Consider the following 20,112-nt stretch of genomic DNA (forward strand, 5'->3'; position numbering starts at 1 on the left):
GTTCCTCATATATCGCCCTCCAGGCCAGTCTGCCCAGTTTGTGGCCAGTTTGGAGGAGAAGATAGTACACCCAGCACTGAGGCATAATAAATTGCTGATCCTAGGGGACCTAAACATACATTTTGATGAGACTGATAATAAAGAAGTAGATGCTATCTGTAAAGATATGCATACTCTTAATTTAACCCAGAAAGTAAAAACACAAACGCACCAAGGAGGCCATATATTAGATCCTATCTTTACGAACTCGGAGGAGATTGAAATAGGAGCCCCCTGGCCTGTTCCTTGGTCAGATCACTTTTTGGTTCCATTTACGATTCCAGCATACAGAACGAGAGTGCCACCCTCCAAGGAGGCAATTACCACGAGAAAGTGGAACAACTCTGACACCGCCTCCTTCGAACATGCTTTGATGGGAAAGAAACCTACACTAGATAATGATATTGAAGTAGCTAATGAGCAGTTTGAGGCATGGGTATCCAGGGCGCTGGATAAAGTTGCACCTTGGACGACTAGAATCCCTCAGAGAACTAAAGCCACAGCTCAGTGGTTCAATGAGGAACTACGTATAGCAAAAAAAGGATGTAAAAAATCGGAACGAGCCTGGAGGAAAACCTACTGCACTATATCTAAAGACAAATACCATTAGGACTTAAAAGTTTATCACGCATTAATAAAGAAAACGAGACGCGAGTTTTATACTGACAAAATCGACAGTGCAGAAAACTCCCATAAGGAATTATTTACGATATTAAAATCCCTCAAAAACAATGAGGAAGAAGGAGTGGTCACCTCCTCCAAAGAGATCTGCAATAAAGTGGCAGGTTTCTTTGCTGATAAAATCTCAAAGATATATGCGTCGTTTCTGATGGAAGCCCAAATGGGCTGTAATCAGCACTCCGGCAGCAAGGAGGAATATAAGGGTATGACATTAAACGAGTTTATAGTACCGGAGAGGGAAGAACTTTTAGCCACGATTAGGGGAATAAAATCAGGATCCCCCCGTGACCCAGCTCGGCCAGATAAATTATTGATTGGCATCAATATAATCTTACCTTTTATTTCTGAACTGATATGCCATTCTTTTAGGACCGGGATAGTTCCCCTAAGTTGGAAGCAGGCCATTGTCAAGCCGCTGAGGAAGAAATCTTCTTTGGATTTCTCCGTACTGGAGAACTTGCGTCCCATTTCGCTTCTACCGCTAATGGCTAAGATAGCAGAAAAATTAACAAATAGACAATTAGTGGATCACACTACTGCTAACGCTATACTCCATCCCTCTCAGTCAGGTGTCAGAAAGGCACACTCCACGGAATCTGCATTGTTGATGGCTACAGAGACCCTAAGAAAATACGCGGATGAAGGGAAGACAGCGGCGCTCCTCCTTTTGGATTTGAGCGCAGCTTTTGATACCGTCTCACACCCCCTACTACTACAAAGATTAGAGGCTTGTGGCATACGGAGACTTGCCCTCCAATGGCTGACCTCCTTTTTATCCCAACGAAGCTTTCAAGTAGCACAACTTGCACACATATCAGACAGTTTCCCATTAAAGCAGGGAGTCCCTCAGGGCTCGACTTTAAGCCCAACCCTGTTTAATATATATGTGGGACCACTAGCGGAGTGTGTGCAAAAGCATGAGATATCGATTGTATCGTATGCTGACGATACCCAATTAATCGTGCTACTATCCCAAAATAGAGAGCAGGCAGCTATCCGCTTCACCAAATGCATGGAAGAAGTAGCAGAATGGATGGCCGACCATTGCCTTAAATTGAATGGAAATAAGACGGAAGTATTGGTAGTCGGAAAAACACCCACCATCTGGTCCTCTGCTTGGTGGCCTAACACACTAGGACAAGCTCCTCTCCCTAAAACAGAAGTGGAGAATATGGGTATCTGGGTCGACTCTAAATTGTCATTCGACAGCCAGATACGGAAGGTTGCAGGAAAGTGTTATGGAGCAATGAAAACCCTGAGGAAAGTCATTGACCTGCTCCCTGTAAAAGCCAGGAAAACCATAGTCCATGCTATAATTACATCTCTACTGGACTATGGTAATGTACTGTATATAGGTGCTTCCAAGAAAGGACTTATGAAATTACAGAGAGTACAAAATGCGGCAGCCCGCCTAATCCTCAACCTCCCGAGGAGAGCGAACTCTAGAAGGGCCCTAACCACCCTACACTGGCTACCCATAGAAAAGAGAATTCTGTTTAAAGCCATGTGCTATGTTCATCGTATCCTGACAGGTAAAGGCCCCCTCTATCTTCAGACACTGGTATCAAAATATATCCCAGGGCGCAATTTACGCTCCATGGATATGGCTCTATTGATAATCCCGAAAATACTCAGAGCCAGAATGGGAGCTCGCTCCTTCAGGTTCCTGGCAGCTAAACTATGGAATACGCTGCTACTGTCTACGAGAATGGAGCCTAGCGAATATATTTTTCGCAGACAATTGAAGACATGGCTATTCCTCAAAACTGATCTCTGATCATCGCTCACCTCTATCTAGTCTATTTTTGATGTCTCAGCGCGGGGACACACCGATTGGTGTAACCATGCGCTCTATAAGTGAGTGAATAAATAAATAAATACATCACCCCTGATAAATATCGATACCATGGGATAAGTTATGTATCGGTGCACACCAAAATCTGCACAATATGGTAAATATTGCATGTTTCTCCCCTGTTAAATTTCGGCTGGTTTGACTTGATGACATTCTACGAAGGTTGAGTTGTTTAATGCATTCGATAATTATCGGGTCTGCTAAATACCTTCAAACATGTCATTCCGACCCATGCGTAAACAGACGTTTACACATGGGTCAGAATATAACGAGCAACTTGTAATCAGGGCCTCAGTGTCTTATTCTGAATCTCAAGGTATTTGTGGTCAGAAAAACTGAATAAGTGAACCATTATTACTGAGCGGCCTGGGGCAAAATACTATTCAACCACGTTGTGTTTTCACCTACGTGACTTTACCATACAATTCAGAATGCGATGATTTTTGGGAGTAGGAATAGGAATATTGTGCGGTTGTGATTTCCCCACACATTAAAACACAATGTTTAGTCCAAACACTGAGGAATTTGAGCAAGTAAAAACCCCAGGGCTGAGCACAAATCGCGTTAAACATTAAATTGTCAAACTGGCACAAACACATGTGGGCATGTCCTTCCTTGGGACTGAAATACTGCAGGCCCTGAAACACTCCTAGCTCGTACCTGAGCTCACAGCCAGGCCATCTTCTTTTCACAAAGGAGTTAATAAACAGGAAGAACACGTCAAAAAGCCCTTGCCCGACCTGGGTGCGTTCAGATGCACTGAATGTGCAACACTGCATCTAAGAGCATGACAGACTTTTCCGGCACAGCACAGAGCCGAGCGCCTATTTTACGCACCTTTAGTACGTAGAGTGAATTCTTTAACCCAATACTTCTCTGAGTTATTGCTTGATTTTTAGACAGTCCAGGGGGCTGTACGGTGTCATGTAAACTGTATCTCATTTTCAGAATTACGATCTACATTAAACATATTGCTCCAAGTCCTGTATGCATAATACTATGCTGTTAGATCCCTTAATTTGTGCTAAGTTTTGTCGCTCAAATAGTCCTATTGATGCCGTGCTACGAGGGTGTTTGCCTGGGTCTTCGTACGGTTGCAGAATGCAGTGAGTACACAAAGTTCAATTTATCCTTATCCTCAAAAAGTACGTTTATTAAATATTCAGAATGTTGCTTATAAATCAGGAAGACAAAAGCGGTCATACAGTATTGGTCTTAAGCTCCGCAAACATAGTTTTCTCCCTGGATGCTTGGTGCGACTTTCTCAACGCTTACAAATACAAAGAGGCACCTGTTAAAAGAAAAAGTGAGTGGATTCAGTGAGTGGTACCACATGCTGAGTGCTGGAACTGAGAGTGAAGCATACCGCTTTCTTGTGAGTGGAACTCTTAAAAGAACTGTGGGTGTTGCTGTAAGTGGAACTATAAGTTGGATTAGTGAAATTAAAAGTTCTCATACATTTTAGGAGCTCTGCTTTTCATGACATTGTGAAGTTTGTCAACTTAACAAAACATTGCTCGCATATGAAATTTTCTGTAATAAGTTTTTGCTGGTGTTTTTTTTTTAGCAAAACCTTTACGGGAAGAATCTTGCTTAAAGCGCATATTTTCCCACCATTTCCCCAGCAAATGCTACTTTTTTGTATGGTTATCCACCAGATGCATTTAGAGAAAACTTTGTGATAAAAAGAAAAGCTGCTGAGCATTTTAAAAATATTCACAAAGCTGACAAAGAGCTAACTTAAAAAAAACCTTTGCACACTACGAATGGTAAGTAGAGTTACTGAAACTATGTATTTCATTTTATTTTGGGTATTTTATAGAGATACTCTGCACCTGGCCTGTGCACCTGGTAGTATTCGCTTCACCACCTGAGTATGAGGTATATACAAGCCATGCAGAGTGGTTATATATAGGATAAGTAAATGTTTATAACACTTTTTTATTATAACTTTTCAGCATGCTGTACAGCAGCCACACTGCCTACAACATGGCTTAAAGACATTGACAAAATCAATAGCTCTGACTAAACACTTATTAGGTCCCAAAGGCGAGACCTATTGGCTATGCCAATGCTTGTTCCTTTTGTGGAAAATGCTCATGAGAAAAAAAGGTCATTTCCCATCACTTTAAGGATCGTCGCTCGATTCTGGTTTGTGAGCTGCAAAATGGGCTCCAGGTTAACATTGTGAGCTTTTCTAAATCAGTTTGCGAGTGAACCGTCATGTGTCTATACATTTTTATTACAGTGCCTGAAATTTGAATGGTTAAAAGGCCTTTCAAAATTTGACTAACACAGTACAGAAACACTAAAGCCAGTGGCAGTGCAAGCTTTCCTTATAATAAGAGCAGGTACTGCACAAGCTGCAGCAGGGCAAGTGTCCCTCACACACAGAAAAGTTATAGCATTCGTATTGTCAGAGCAATATTCTTAAACGTCTATAAACTAGGTAAAGATTTACAAATGAACAGAACCTATGCAGGATAGGCAGCAGCAAAGCAAGCTCCCATCTCAACTCGAAGGGCTACAGCAAAATCAGCACCAATTCAAGTTTCCTTCACACACGAATCAGATGTTAAACAGACAGCACAAGATCATACACAGAATAGGTGTACTGTACGCAGCAGCACTGCAAGCTTCCTCCACACATTACAGATACGGTATAGGCAACAGTGCAAGCACATGCACACAAGTGGTACGATGAGTTCAGCAGCAGGGTGAGCTTCCATCAGCCGTGTACAGCTGCATATCTTTGAGCAATTAATAATCCAGAATGTTTTGCATTGGCACATGAATGTGATAAGCGTTTCTTATTTATACACTCCTAGGTTTTCTGTTTTACTACCGATTTCGAAATATGCAAAACATTAGCACCATCGGAAAGAAAACGTATTAAAAAAAAATAATAATAATTCAAACAACCCGCAATTATTTCTGCCAACTGCGGCCTGTTTATATGTGAGAAGGATGTGGGAAAACGAAGAACAATATGGCCGTTCTATTACAATGAAATGAAAACCAATAGACTCCAGAGTTCAGGACAATTTTTACAAAACGAAAAAATATATGTTTTTGTTAACTTATGGAAGGATTGGAATTGTTTTGAAAGCCCCCATCCCGCTGCCAATGCCAGGAACACCGAAAACACATGCTCACCAGAGCACTTCAAGATATAGACATCAGTATTCAAAGCCAATAGGAGCCACAGTGAAACGAGTCTGCTATCAACTAAACTTCTTCTCAAACACCCAACACTCCTGGATTCAACCTATGATAGCAAGTGTCATGTTGTCATGTTCCAGGACTATGGCAATGCCCCTCTATGCCAGACTCCAGGTGTACCAAATAAAACACGCCAAAAAGCTCAAACCACAGCTGGTCATAGCTGCCATAAAGAAGCATTGGTTCGCCACCACTGACTTACAAGCATTTGCAATGCAATTGGTCTCGCCTTGGGACCTTATATGTATTTAGCTATGCAGCACATTAGCCTGGGTGCTCAAACATCTACTATTCTTTAACATGGAGTGAAAGTAAGCACCAAACTGCGTGACATGCCAGGTATGGGAACACATGGAGAGAAATATTGCCTTTCAGCGAGACGCGGTTTAGTCCAAAGCTCTGGGCCTTCAGTGGTCATATTATTGAAAATATAAAGTATGAAAAAAATATTATTGTCTACGGGTGCTCGTGGAAGACAATTTCTATGGACTTGAATCTAGAGAATGCTAAAGTGATTCTGGTATTTTACTGACCTCTGCTGGTCGTTTTCTATCAAGAAAGTTAAATAGAGGCAGTTGCCAGGAATATAAAAAAATAAAAATCTCTCAGCAGAAAGCAATTCTGTTATTTTACTGACCTCTGCTGGTCGTTTTCTATTAAGACAGTTAAATAAAGGCAGTTGAACAGAAAAAAAAAGTCCCGAAGCGGAAGCAGACAAGTCCTAGGGCTGATCTCCAGAGCCCACGCTATAACAGGCGCATTAGCCCACTATCTTGGACTATGGATCTACAAATGGAGAGCACAGCAAGCAATATCCTGATCTGTAGCCTGCCCTGTATCCACGCAGTTACTGCAGCGGGCTATTAGAAGCACAATGATTAAAAGTAATAAACACCATTGGTTATTGAAATAAGGCACACCACAAATGGAACTGTGGATTGAATAATAGTACTTCTTTCATAATCCTAAGAAGAGTGGACGTTTGGGTCGGAATTCGTGACATACATGTTTCACACAGATCTCGGCTCAACCTACTGAGCTAGAACTACCGGCCAGTACATGAAAGAATGCACAGCAGCACGGCTCCCTGGCTTCACGAGGGGAGCAAGCTTAACAAAGGACCCCAAAGAATATTGCTGCAAAAAAATAAGAACAAGTTAAATAGTCCTTCAACCTTTGTTCCTATTTTAAATAAATTAAAATTCACCATAATTAGAAGTTGCAGAAAAGCAAACAGCAGGGGGTGTAAATGGGTTTCATCTCCGCAATTAATAATAATTTCAACTTTCGTGGACGAAGAAATAGAACCACCAAGGGCGAGGACACAAACCAACACGGCTAGACACTATATCCAATGTCGGTCGAGGTCGCTCTAAAGTCAAATAACGAATAACAACGCAGTTATATAAATAATAACAATATTTATCAACGTTGCGAACGCGCAGCCGGCTCGCGACAGGCGCAGCCGGCTCGCGATAGGCACAGCCAGCACTCACCTTCTTCGTGCAGTTTTCACACTTCATTTGTGATTCTGTATGCCTGGCGGCGCCGGACTCCCTCGGTTTCCGTTCCGCCGGTTCAGCTGCTGGAGACCGATTCCCGGTATTCGCCTGGGGCTCTCAGAAGCTCCTGTGAGGGAGAGGAGGCGGCAGCGGGTTAGTGGGGCCAGGGTCCTCTTTTGCAGGGTCACGTGAGCGAGACAAGGGGACTGCGGAACATGAACGCCTCTGCTGCACGCGCGCAGGCTGAGTTCCTGAATAGCTCGGATCGCTCGGTTTCTTCCCTCTGCCTCAGGTATTGCCCTGCGTTTCTCTTAAGTGACACTGCAGCTCATTTCTTTCTCACCAATCAGCTCGGGCGTTCCCTCCCCCACCCGCTCACCTTTCACGGTGTCAACGCTACCTATCAACTGTTAAAAGATGCGGGATAGTTAGTCCTATAAAAATATACAAACAAACAAAAAGCAACTTTTATTAGAGGATAAACTCCACTAGGGAACTGGAGGACTGAATCAACAGACCGTGTTATGATCTAGCTCAAAGCAGTTCACTCAATCGACCCCAGAAGGCTAAATGTTGCGACATAACGTGAAAAACAATATCTTATTCTTACAGTAACACCACCCTTACTGTTGACTAATGCAATGATTATCATTCCCGACGGAAGGCAAATTAAAGACAGTCAAAATACACACAGCGATGAACAGTCGTACTACTGAACCACACAGTGCCAAAAGGGTTATTAAATCTCGCCCGGCTCAGAAGGATACAATGTAGTGAACAATAACCACCACTGTTATGAAGTATTTGCAATCCATCGGCTTATCCTAGCAGTGCGATAGCAAGTGTCATCACTGTACTACAGCACTCATTGTATCAAACAGTCTGATAAAAGTCTGTGCCATCGAAATTGGATCATAGGGCGCTCAATCTTCCCCGGGGTATCACGGTTGTGTAAGAGTACATGATAATTACCCATCTCAATGAAACTCGCGATATAAACCATGTGGATAAATTCGTAAGGCAGAAGCATTATATTAATTATGTGTTCTTTGTGCAATCTTTGATCGCAAACGCAACAAGCATTAGCAATGCCATTAGGTCAGGTCTTGGTTGCACTGCACACTCATATGGGTCTTTTACCTCAGGAAGTGAGAACCCATAAAAACCTGTAGATAAACACTTGTGGCCGTTCCATATGCCACACCTGAAGGCTACAGTTAAGATATGCAAGAGGGCATTATTACAAAACAAACAGGATGCAACAGATGCCTGGGTCGCCATCTTTCTCTTTTCCACTCACAGGAAAAAGAAATGTCTTTATATCTTTCAAAAGGGACTAACATGTACCAGCTATTTTGTGGACATGCTGGCAGAAGGTAAGATCACCACTGATAGGAACATCACCATTTTTGGTCATACCATCAGGGTTGGGAGAGGGCAAAGAGTCAATGACTACCAAACATAGATCAAAGTCTAGCAGCTATTCCCAGAAAAAACACCTCTGTGCTACATTCAAATCCAAAAGGTTATTGGTCATCAAATATACAAGTGAAGCAATACATTCCATCAGTCTAAAGGGAAGTCATAATTACTATCAACCTGTAGAGTCATGGTCTTACCATCAACATCATACTCTTTTAAAACTAACACCAAAAGAGTGAACTAAAGCAACTTAAAGGTTTAAATAAATGTTAAAGAATTCCATGCAGTGCACAATAATTCTTACTTAATGTCCAGTGCTTCTAGTTTTGAAAATAAAAAGTACTTTCACAGTGTATTTCTCAAAAAGTTCACAGTGTAAAAACGTACTCGCATGATATTGAGGCAAAAGTAGTCCTATGCTGAAAAAAAGAGGTACTATGGGCAAACAACTTAGTCCTTAGCAAACCCCAAAAATATCACAGAATAAACCAATGTTCAACCAATGCTTTTCCTTTAATGTGGAACCATATTTTAATGTAGACAAAATTGAATGCTATACTCAAAATGACACATATTTACAAGAGTTCTGGTAGATTCATGAATTGAAACCCCTCCTTTATGGGGCCTTCAAAATTAGCCAAGGCGTAACTTAAAGAATCGTCATAGGATGCAACTAACTCTGTTACTGTAGTCTGGCCCAATATATGAGAGGGACCTTTGTGATAATTTGAGCACCAGAAGGAACTAATTGTAAAGAGAAGAAATGGTCTTATATGAGGCTATTGGAAAGCATGAGGCTTTTCAGAGCAAAAAAAAAGGTTGCCTCCACAGGCTTTGTCAATTCATTCACAATGTAAAACGAGAGGGTTACTGCCATAGGTACTTAATTTAAATCCAATTAAGTTAAGTCTGTTGAATGTAACATGGACATAAATAAACATGACTGTGGCCTTTGTCTGCAAAGGCCTATCAAACAGTTAGGAAGAATTAAAGGGTACATTGACATGACCATTACCTCTGCTTCTGGAGTCAACACGCATTCACTGTGCTCTCACATAAAAAAGGATGTATATACTGAACCCCTTCCTGTTGCGTTTGTGAGATAGTTAAAAATGTAACGCTCATTCCTATGGAGTTTGTACTGGAGTTCACAACATAAAATCCCTCCATAATGCATTTGTCAGAGTTCACAGTGCACATTTTTATTGTATTTGTCAAAGAGTTCACAATTTGAAGTCTCTTTGCATGTTTTTTGGCGAGCAGTTCAATGTGAAACCTCTTCCTGTGATGTCTGTTAGAGTGTTCCCCTTGGGGAAGCTCCTTGCCTCTGAATTAGTTATGGGGCTCCACCATGCAAAGCCCTGTCCTACTTCATTAGTTTTTAAGGGGACTAACAATAGTTTTCAATGAAAATCTTACAGAAGAAAATCAACATGTGGAGTTCTGGCCCCTCTTAGTACTACCTCACGAATCTCTTTCTTGGTGGTAACATACAAAAATAGTTCAGGCTTTGTGTCTCAGTCATAACTTTTCTTGTTAAAAAGATTACACCCTTGGCATCTGATATATCAGTTCCCAGTCAACCACTCAGGCCTGCAATCTTGATCACTGGCTTGTCACTAACCAACTCAGGCCTAAAATCTTGTAGGGCATAACCTATACAATAAAAACAGGCTTCTCTAGCACACGTATAAAACTTCTTCCTAATCGAGTTCAGTAGGGAGGTGGATCAACATGTGGGCGGAGCTAAAACCCTTCCCTGTAGTGCTTTTTTCTGTTGCTCACATAAGGTCTGTGACAGATGCGCTGCCAGGCCAGACCTAAAAATCCAGCATTCTAAATTGGAAGCAAATACCTTGAAGGAGAATGGAGGAAAACATTCAATCTCAATGCAACAAGCACTGGCAATGCCAATCAGACTGCTATAAAAGTTGCCACTGCTTGTTTAAAGTGGTCTTCCATGTCTGTCATAATCATGTTGTAGGTTTCAATATCAATATGAATATTGTTGTATGATGCATATTTCAGCTGCAGTTTTTCTAGTGACCACTAGGAAGCATTGAATGGCAGCAAAAATGTGTGTAAAAGTCGCTTAGTTTGCAATGCTATGTTCAGAGCAGGATAAATGACGAGTCTACTCACGGCGAAACCAACAAGCTTTTGCAATGCAATAGGTCTCCCGTTAGTGACAATTTGAGCTATTGGAATTGCAAATGCAAATAATAATTAAGGAAAGAAATTCCACAAAGAAAGGCAAGGATGTAGGACCACGGGCTGTTACTATGTGTCCCTGTGGAGTTGTAAAGGTACCACTGTGAGCCACATAAGGTACTGCACCCTTAATGCAAGTTTCAGCTACAATATTTCTGATTATAATTGTATTAAGGCTGCAGTACCTTACGTGGCTAAAAGAGGTCCCTTTACAGCACCACAGGTACCCCTAGTAATGGCCTGTGGTACTGAACCCTTTATGAGCTTAGACATTACTTTGGATTGCAAACATAGTTTACACCTACGTATTCCATATTTAGACAAACTGGGGCGCAACACAATCCATTTTAACAAACAGGGCGCTCATTACGAGTTTGCCGGGAAATTGACTCTGAATGTCCCCTGGGGAAATACAGTTAGCATCCAAAATAAGATCAGCAGTCGACTCGGACCGAAAAACAAAATACACTGCTGTATCTGTCAGCACCAGGCAAGGATAACATCAGAATGTATTTTTAAGAGCATGGGCATTTTTTACTTTGTGGAGGTAGTGTATGGGGTTGGCCCCTGAATAAGTATCACAATCAGTTGGCTGATATGAAAAGTTTGGTCTGCTGGGGAAAAGTTTGAGTCTGGTCCTAACTGTTGCAGTAGGGCATACTGGTTCATTTTGAATTTGGTGCTGTGTGCCAGCGGCCTTAGTGTTACAGACGTGGAAGCAAAACACGTCTACTCCGCAGCATCCTTCAGTCTTCTATGGTGCTTCTGTGTGCAGGATGGACTGATGAGTGTTGACTGTGTTCAGTGTTTTGCCAGTGGGTGGAGGCGCATCCTGGAAGCATAAAGCTGCAGCCAAAGGGTAATGGCTGAGCCATGGATGGGCTCCGCTGCAACTCATCCGGAGTTTTGGGGTTAATGTCTTATGGGTAAGCACCGCCTAAGAAAAGAAAGGCGCGGCCGCCATTGTTGACCCCGAAGCATGCGAAGCTGGTGAAAAAAAAGCACGCCTTAAATAAAGACGTTGCACTGCTTTAAAAAAAAAAGAAAAAAAATAGGGTATGTGCAGCGTTAATGGCATGGCTACAATTGTTGAAGAGCTGCTTAAAAAACAGACAAGCGGTTGCTGGAGAGAATATGGTGCATGCAAGAGGAGATTGTCATGCTCACAGACCGTAAATAAAACAAATGGACACATGTTACAGGGGCAGTCCTCATGGGAGGTTTCAACTGGAGAAAAGGAGGTACTAAGGAGAGACTACTAAGCCTAGTCACAAATCAAAAGCCACCATTTAGAAAGGACTGTAAGAGGAGGCAACTGAAAAGATGGGTGAAAAATGGGCAGAGCTTCAAATCCATACCTGAATACAGCATGTCTCGAAGAGACAGTGCAAGTGCTGCCTAGGCGAGACCTAAAAAGCTCCTGTTGGCGGGTAAATTACAGAAAGGGAAGAAAGCACCAAATAGTTACAAGGCAACTGATACGGAGATTGAAGGTATTCAATTTTGAGCAAGGATTTGCTCTGTGGGGTGCTGCGCACAATGCTGTCTCCTGGACAAACAGCTGGAGGTGTCAGAAGCAAGAGCACAAAAAATGGCTTCGAAACGCAGTACAGAACCTACAAAGCGTCCATCAAAAAGGCCGAGGGCTCTCACTACTTGCATTGCCAAATATCCAAGAAAATCGCTCATCAATAAAGCAGCTAAACTCCATAACATGACCTGCACTTCAACCAACATAAAACTCACTAAACTGTATAAATACCATGGCAAAACACTAAACTAAAAAAGCTAATCTATGATAATACTCCCAAAATCAAGCTACAACAGCTGCCCATTACCAAGTTCACCAAAGACGGCTACCTCTAACACGACAGCCTAAACTTTTTCTCTTTTTCCTAACAAAAACAGAAATTAACAAACTAATCAAAATGAATATGCTACTTACCAGTATGCATCTGTTCTTGGCATGTAGGGCTGCTGACATTCATATCTGTGCATAGATCGCCGCCTAGTGTTGGGTCCGGATGTTTGCACGTTGTTGTCCTGGAAGAGTCTTCGAAGTATCCTTGGATAGGTGACTCCTCCCCTGGACTACAGTGCGCATGGGCATCCTCTCCATCCTCAGATTGTTTTTCGCCATTGTGGCAGTGATGGAGTAGATACAGAAAGTGATGACCATGCTTGCAGTAATTCTGAGAGCTGCAGCTGCGACAGGCGCCGGGGAGGAGGGAGGGCGATATGAATGTCAGCAGCCCTACATGCCAAGAACAGATGCATACTGGTAAGTAGCATATTCAGTTCGAGGCATGTGGGCTGCTGAATTCATATCTGTGCATAGAATACATAGCAGTGCCCTCTATTAGCGGCGGCTACCCGTGCCAGCTGCAGCGGTCTGAAAAAGTGTTTTGAGAACAGCCTGTCCTACAGCTGCCTGCTGTTTTGACTGCACATCTACGCAATAGTGTTTTGTAAATGTGTGTGTAGTGGACCATGTGGCTGCTCTGCATATATCATGCAGGGGAATATTTCCTAGGAAGGCCATGGAAGCCCCCAACTTACGTGTTGAGTGGGCTCGTGGTGGAATAGTTAATGTGCGTTTTGCCTTTTGATAACAGATTTGAATACACTTAACTATCCATCTGGCTATCCCTGCTTTGGAGATGGCGTTACCTTTGTGGTGTGGGGCAAAGGCAACGAACAGTTGTTTTGTCTTCCTGAATGGTTTAGTCCTGTCGATGTAGTACATGAGGGCCCTCCGTACATCTAGTGTATGTAGTGCCCTTTCTGCAACAGTTTGTGGGTTTTGGAAGAAAACGGGCAGTTCAATAGTCTGGTTCATGTGGAACTGTGATATTACCTTGGGCATGAACTTGGGGTTGGTACGTAGTACGACCCTGTTAGCGTGAACCTGAATAAATGGCTCTTGAACGGTTAGTGCTTGGAGTTCACTAACTCTTCTGAGGGAAGTGATCGCTACTAGGAAGGCCACTTTCCAGGTAAGGAATTGAATCTCGCATGAGTGTAGAGGTTCAAAGGGTGGACCCATCAGGCGTGTGAGGACCAAGTTGAGGTTCCACATTGGAGCCGGTGGGTGACTAGGTGGAATGACTCGTTTGAGCCCTTCCAAGAATGCTTTGATGGCAGGCACTCTGAATAGAGAGAGGTGCTGCCTGGTTTGCAGATAGGCTGATATTGCGGTCAAATGGACACGTATAGAGGTGTACGCCAGATTGCATCGATATAGGTGTAAGAGATAACAGATGATGTTTTGGATGGATGCGTCCAGCGGGTTGATGTTATTATTTCCGCAATAAATGACGAACCTTTTCCATTTGGCTGCATAGCAAGCTCTGGTAGTGGGTCTCCTGGCTTCCTTGATGATGTCCATACAGTCAGGTGGCAGGTTGAGATAGCCAAACTCTAGGACTTCAGGAGCCAGATCACCAGATTCAGCTGTTGCGGATCTGGGTGCTGAACCTCTCCATGGTTCTGCGTCAAATGCGCGGGTTTGATCCGCAGCCTTTGATGCGGCACCACGGAAAGTTCGAGGAAGGTGGTGTACCACGGCTGGCGTGCCCACGTGGGAGCAACTAGGACGAGTGTCAGGGAGTGTTGTCGGAGTTTGCGGGCCACTAGCGGTATCAATGGCGCTGGGGGAAAAGCGTACGCAAATCTGCCGGACCAGTTCATCCATATCGCATTGCCCTGCGACTGCGGATGTGGGAATCTGGCGGCGAAGCTTGGGCATTTTGCGTTTTCGCTTGTCGCGAATAGGTCTATCTCCGGATGACCCCACTGCTGAAAGTACGGTTGGAGTACTGATGGGTGTAACTCCCACTCGTGCATTTGGTGGCTGTGTCTGCTGAGCAGATCCGCCATCTGGTTGTCCTTGCCAGGGAGGTGTTCCGCCATGAGGAACATGTTCCTTTGAATGGCCCACTTCCACATGCTCTGAGCCAGATGAGACAACTGTGGAGAGTGTGTGCCTCCCTGTTTCTGTATGTAGTACATTGCGGTCATGTTGTCCGTCCGGATCAACACGACCTTGTTGCATAGATGTACTTTGAACGCCTTCATGGCTAGGAAGATTGCCATCAATTCCAGAAGGTTGATGTGCAACTTCTTTTGTTGTGTCGTCCATAGTCCTTGCACTGTGTAGTGGAGTACATGAGCTCCCCATCCTTGGAGAGACGCGTCCGCTGTCAGTACTATTTGTGGGACAGGCTCTTGGAACGGTCGGCCCTTGCAAAGGTTTTGTGGATTCCACCAATGCAGAGAGTTGTATGCCCGACCGCTCACCAACACTAGGTCCTTTAACTGTCCTTGAGCCTGATTCCACTGACGTGCTAGGCACTCCTGAAGTGGGCGCATATGTAATCTCGCGTGCGGGACTATGAAGATGCAGGAGGCCATCATGCCTATCAACTGCATGAACACTCGCGCTGAAAGTGAGTGATTGGGTTTGAATTTGGAGATCAGCAGTTGTATGCTGTCGATCCTCACTAAATTTGGCTGAGCTGTGGCCGTCAGAGTGTCTATAGTCGCACCTAGGTACTGTTGTACGTGTGCGGGCTGGAGATGGGACTTTGGATAATTCAGTGAGAATCCCAGACTGTGAAGAAGGTGAATGGTGCGGGACATGTGGCTTGCACATTGCTGGGCTGACTTCGCTTGAACGAGCCAGTCGTCTAGGTAGGGGTAGACGTGTATATGCTGCCTCCGTAGATGTGCTGCCACCGTAGCGAGGCACTTCGTGAAAACCCTGGGCGCTGTTGTCACGCCGAAGGGAAGGACTTTGAACTGATAGTGCTGCCCCTGAACAGTGAACCTGAGGTATTTTTTGTGTGAGGGGTGGATGGGTATGTGAAAGTACGCATCCTTGAGGTCCAGTGTGGCTAGGAAGTCTCCCTGCTTGAGAAGCGGAAGGACTTGCTGTAGAGTGAGCATATGAAAGTGCTCTGAAAGAATGTACTGGTTCAGGGGTCTCAGGTCCAATATGGGTCTGAGCGACCCGTCCTTTTTTGGAATTAAGAAGTAGAGGGAGTACACTCCCGCACCCTGCTCGTGGATGGGTACGACCTCTATAGCGCCTTTTAGAAGCATACTTTGCACTTCTTGCTGTAAGAGCGTTAAGTGCTCTGAGGACATAGGACGGCTTCTTGGTGGTATTGTGGGTGGAGTGGAGGTTAACTCCAGACAGTAACCGTATTTTATAATATCTTTGACCCACCTGTCCGTGGTGATGGAATTCCACGTGGACAGGAACCTTTGTAGCCTTCCCCCGACAGGTGTTATGTGGTCGGGAGGAAGGGAGAGGGCGTCACTGCTTGTTCTTGGGGGAGGACCTGGTGTTGCCGTAGCCGCGTCCTCTGCCCTTTGTGCTGGAGCCACGATATCCACCTCTGGTGTTTTTATCATAGGTGGTCTGTGTATTGCCTTTGTTATATGTTTGTTGTGACCCCTGTCCTCTACCTGCTCCCTTGTTTCCGGGGCGACGAAAGGAGCCGCTTCGAAAGGACTGAGTTTGTAGTGCGCCCATGGACTTTGCAGTGTCCGTATCCTTTTTTATCTTTTCGAGGGTGGTGTCAACCTCTGGCCCGAATAAATAGTCGGGGTTGACGGGCTGGTTCAGTATATTGTTTTGTACCTCAGGCTTGAATCCTGAGATCCGTAGCCAGGCATGTCTTCGCAACATGACGCTTGTGTTTATGGCTCTGGCAGCCGTGTCCGCAACATCTAGTGCGCATTTGATGGAAGCGTTCGTTAGTAGCTGTCCTTCTCTGATGAGCATTTCTGCGCCTTCCTTGAACTGGTCAGGGAGATGTTGGAATATTTGCTCAAGTGTGTCATAGTGCGCTCTATCATAGCGAGCAAGGAGCGCCTGAGTGTTGGCTATGCGCCATATGTTGGCAGCTTGGGCGGCAACTCGCTTGCCAGAGGTTTCTAACACCTTGGACTCTTTGTCCGGGGGAGGAGCGTCACCTGTTGTTTGCGAGTGTGCCCTCTTGCGTGCATTCGCTACGACGATGGAGTCGAGTGGTAATTGTCCTCTGATGTAAGTAGGATCCCCAGGTGCTGATCTGTATTTTTTATCAATCCTGGGGTTTATCACTCGTGCCCTGGTGGGTTCTTTGAAAATGTCCTTGGCTGGTTTGAGGACCCCCTTCAACATTGGCAGAGTCTTTACATGTCTTTCTGAGGATGCAAAGGTGTCCATTAGAAAGTCATCTTCGATGGTATCAGAGTGAAGCTGCACCCCATGGTTATCGGCAGCACGTTCGATAAGAGCATTGAACGCTGCAGTATCCTCCGTAGGAGATGTCTTTGCCCCATAGAGTTGTGGATCCTGTGCATCGAGAGGTGCACTGGGGTCTGCAGGGTCGCCCCAAGTTTGATCAGGGTCCTGCTGGTCATCAGGGTCCGTGTCTACATGGTAGGGGACTTGGTCAGCCATGTAGTCTCCCAATGCGTCTGTATCGGAGCGTGTGGGGGAGAACCGGTGTGGATCCTGGTAGGATGAATGGAAGGGTTCATAAAGGAGAGGTTCCGATTCTGCAGGCAACTTCCTTTTCAGTGGGATCCTGAAAGGGTCCAATGGCGGCTCCGAAGTTATCCTTCGGTCCTGGAGAATCATTCTGCCAGTGCCGGCGTCGATGATACGTGCTGGAGACGTCTCAGCAGGTGTGACCGTAGGTTGGGTGACCCGTGTCCTGAGTTGGAACATTTTTGGGATTGTTGACGGAGGCAAGCCGAAGGTAATGTTGGTCGGCACCGAAGAGGCTGCGGGAGCTCCGACCGAACCGGAGCCCGACTTGTCCTGGAGGACAGGTGTGGTTTTGCTGCCTTGCGTCCCACCAGGTCGTACTTGGGGCGCCTTCGAGGCTTTGGCACCGGCCAGGCTCGTAGAGGCGGCCGTAGATTTTTTCGGTGCCGGAGGGTCATCGAGTCGGGGTGAAGAGATCACCGTCGAAGTCTTCGATACCTGAGGCTTAGGTGTCGTCGAGGGAGCGATGTGAGACACAGCAGGCGGTACGGCCCTTGGTGTCGTCGGTGCCGGTAGCCGAGCAGGTTTGTCGGTGCCGATGGCTTTTTTCCGTTTGTCGACTCCAACGTCGCCCGCCTCAAGTTCGGCACCGAAGTCCCTCTTGGTGCGGTCGGTGCCGACGCGGTGCGCTGGCGTCGAAGGCCTCGATCCGACCAGCGCTACTTTCAGTTTCGGTTTCTGTGGAACCTGAGCAGCTTTCGGTTTCGGTTTTGTGATAGGGAAACCAGCCTGTTTATGTAGTAATGGCTGCCGCTGAACGTCCGAGGCCGGGCCCGAGGGCGGGGCCGAAGAACTGCGGGATGGGTCTCGGGTAAGGCCCGAAGGCGATCCCTCGACCGGAGCCATAGGCTGTGGCACTGGTGTTTGAACGGTTTGAACAGGTAGGCCTTGTTCATCATTGGAGCTACTTTCTTCGGCCCCGAAGGCCTCCTCGTCGTCTCCTACCTCGGTGTCGTCTTCACCTCTGTGGAAGAGTGACTCGTCTTCCTCGTCCGATCCGGGTTCGTGTTCGGAAACGGGACTGGAGGGCAAGACTTCCAATTCCTCGACGTCCTCGGCCTCGCCGAAGATGTCTGTCGGGGCCGGTGCCGCGTGCTGCGCCTCGAGTCTCGCCGCTCGTCGATTCCGCAGAGTCTTCTTCGAGCGGAACCGGGCACAGGCCATGCATGTTGATTCGTCGTGGTCCGGCGAAAGGCATTTGTTGCACACCGGATGGACGTCGATGTGTGGGTACTTCGCATTGCATACCGGACACCTTTTGAACGGCGTCCTGGATTCCATCGTCGAAGTCGTCGATGGACAGGTAAATGCGAAAGCAGTCGGTGCTGAAAGTTAGTAAACTAACAAATTCTATCGAAACCCGATCGATAAACAGTACCGACGCGAACTAAAGGCCTTTTGGCCTCGAAAAAATATTTTCCTAACTTGAGCTAAGATAGCACATCCGAACCCAATGGCGGAAAAAAACAATCTGAGGATGGAGAGGATGCCCATGCGCACTGTAGTCCAGGGGAGGAGTCACCTATCCAAGGATACTTCGAAGACTCTTCCAGGACAACAACGTGCAAACATCCGGACCCAACACTAGGCGGCGATCTATGCACAGATATGAATTCAGCAGCCCACATGCCTCGAACACATAAATATCACAGGCTTATCAGTAAATTGATGCCCTCCAAACGTTTTCAAAAGCATTCTCGAAGAACCCTTTGCTGTCGTACTGCAAGAACAATCATCAACTCTTGTCTTCAACCAAAGAGTTCCAAAATGACCTAAAAAGATCTTACATTAAACCTGTCCTAAAGAAGCAGGGAATTGACCAGTGGCACCAGGCAAACTACTGACAATTATCCAATAGTCTCTCCCTGCTTATACTCTTTGAAAAAACAGCCTTCTCACTGATCGACAAACTCCTGCAGGAATGGCAGTATTCAAATTTTGAAGAAGCACCATATCGGCATTAATCCTCCCTGGGATAACCTCAAGAATTCTGTTGAAGCTGCTGGAATCACACTACTCCTACTCCACCCATTAGCAGCATTTTACTTTGAAGACTACCAGACTACATGACGCTGGTATCCAAAGCAAAGTCCTCAACTGGACAAAATCCTACCTCATAGATAAAACCCAAATCGTCACACTTCCTTCCTTCAGTTCTTCACTAGTCGCCTGCCCCATAGGTGTCAGCGAAGCTCAACAACTGCTACCCTCTTTTTCAATAACTACTGATCCTCACTTTCACGTACTGTCAACTCCTCATGCTCTACTATTACAACTAAACCGTCAAAACCCAGATTATTAAAAAAAAAAAACTGGAAAAAACACTTGCCGTCAGACAAATGACCTCAGCAAAAGATTCCTGGCAGGTGAGGAGTTGATGATGAAGAACCATCTTACACTTAACTCTTACATAATTGAAATATTCACCTGTGGATTCTGCATGACCATGGACTCCAAATTCTCACTTCAACCCTAAGTCAACAAAGTGATCAGACATATTGTACATAATGAGAACACTGAATGAAGCTACTCATGATCAGATCCTTCTCTCAGGACACAGACATCACTACCCCAAGTGTGCTTGATTATGCCAATGCACTCTAAATCGTACTCGTCAGGCACCTAAGCAGCAAGCT

General features: G+C 45.2%; 1 protein-coding gene across 6 annotated transcripts in view; it reads right to left on the reverse strand.

The window, feature by feature from the left end:
* Positions 1 to 20,112, reverse strand: part of NARF (nuclear prelamin A recognition factor) — a 331,765-nt gene that overhangs the window by 250,406 nt on the left and 61,247 nt on the right. For 4 of the 6 annotated variants that reach the window (XM_085616853.1, XM_085616850.1, XM_085616854.1 and 1 more), the window contains exon 2: positions 7,294 to 7,426. The exons of the other annotated variants lie outside the window; for them this stretch is intronic. In XM_085616853.1, coding sequence (XP_085472979.1) covers positions 7,294 to 7,320 — 27 coding nt within the window. In that variant the 5' untranslated portion in view covers positions 7,321 to 7,426. The remainder of the gene's footprint in view (positions 1 to 7,293; positions 7,427 to 20,112) is intronic. 6 annotated transcript variants of the gene reach the window in all.

The sequence above is a fragment of the Triturus cristatus genome, chromosome 7 (genome assembly GCF_964204655.1).
Source record: "Triturus cristatus chromosome 7, aTriCri1.1, whole genome shotgun sequence".
NCBI classification, from domain to species: Eukaryota; Metazoa; Chordata; class Amphibia; order Caudata; family Salamandridae; genus Triturus; species Triturus cristatus.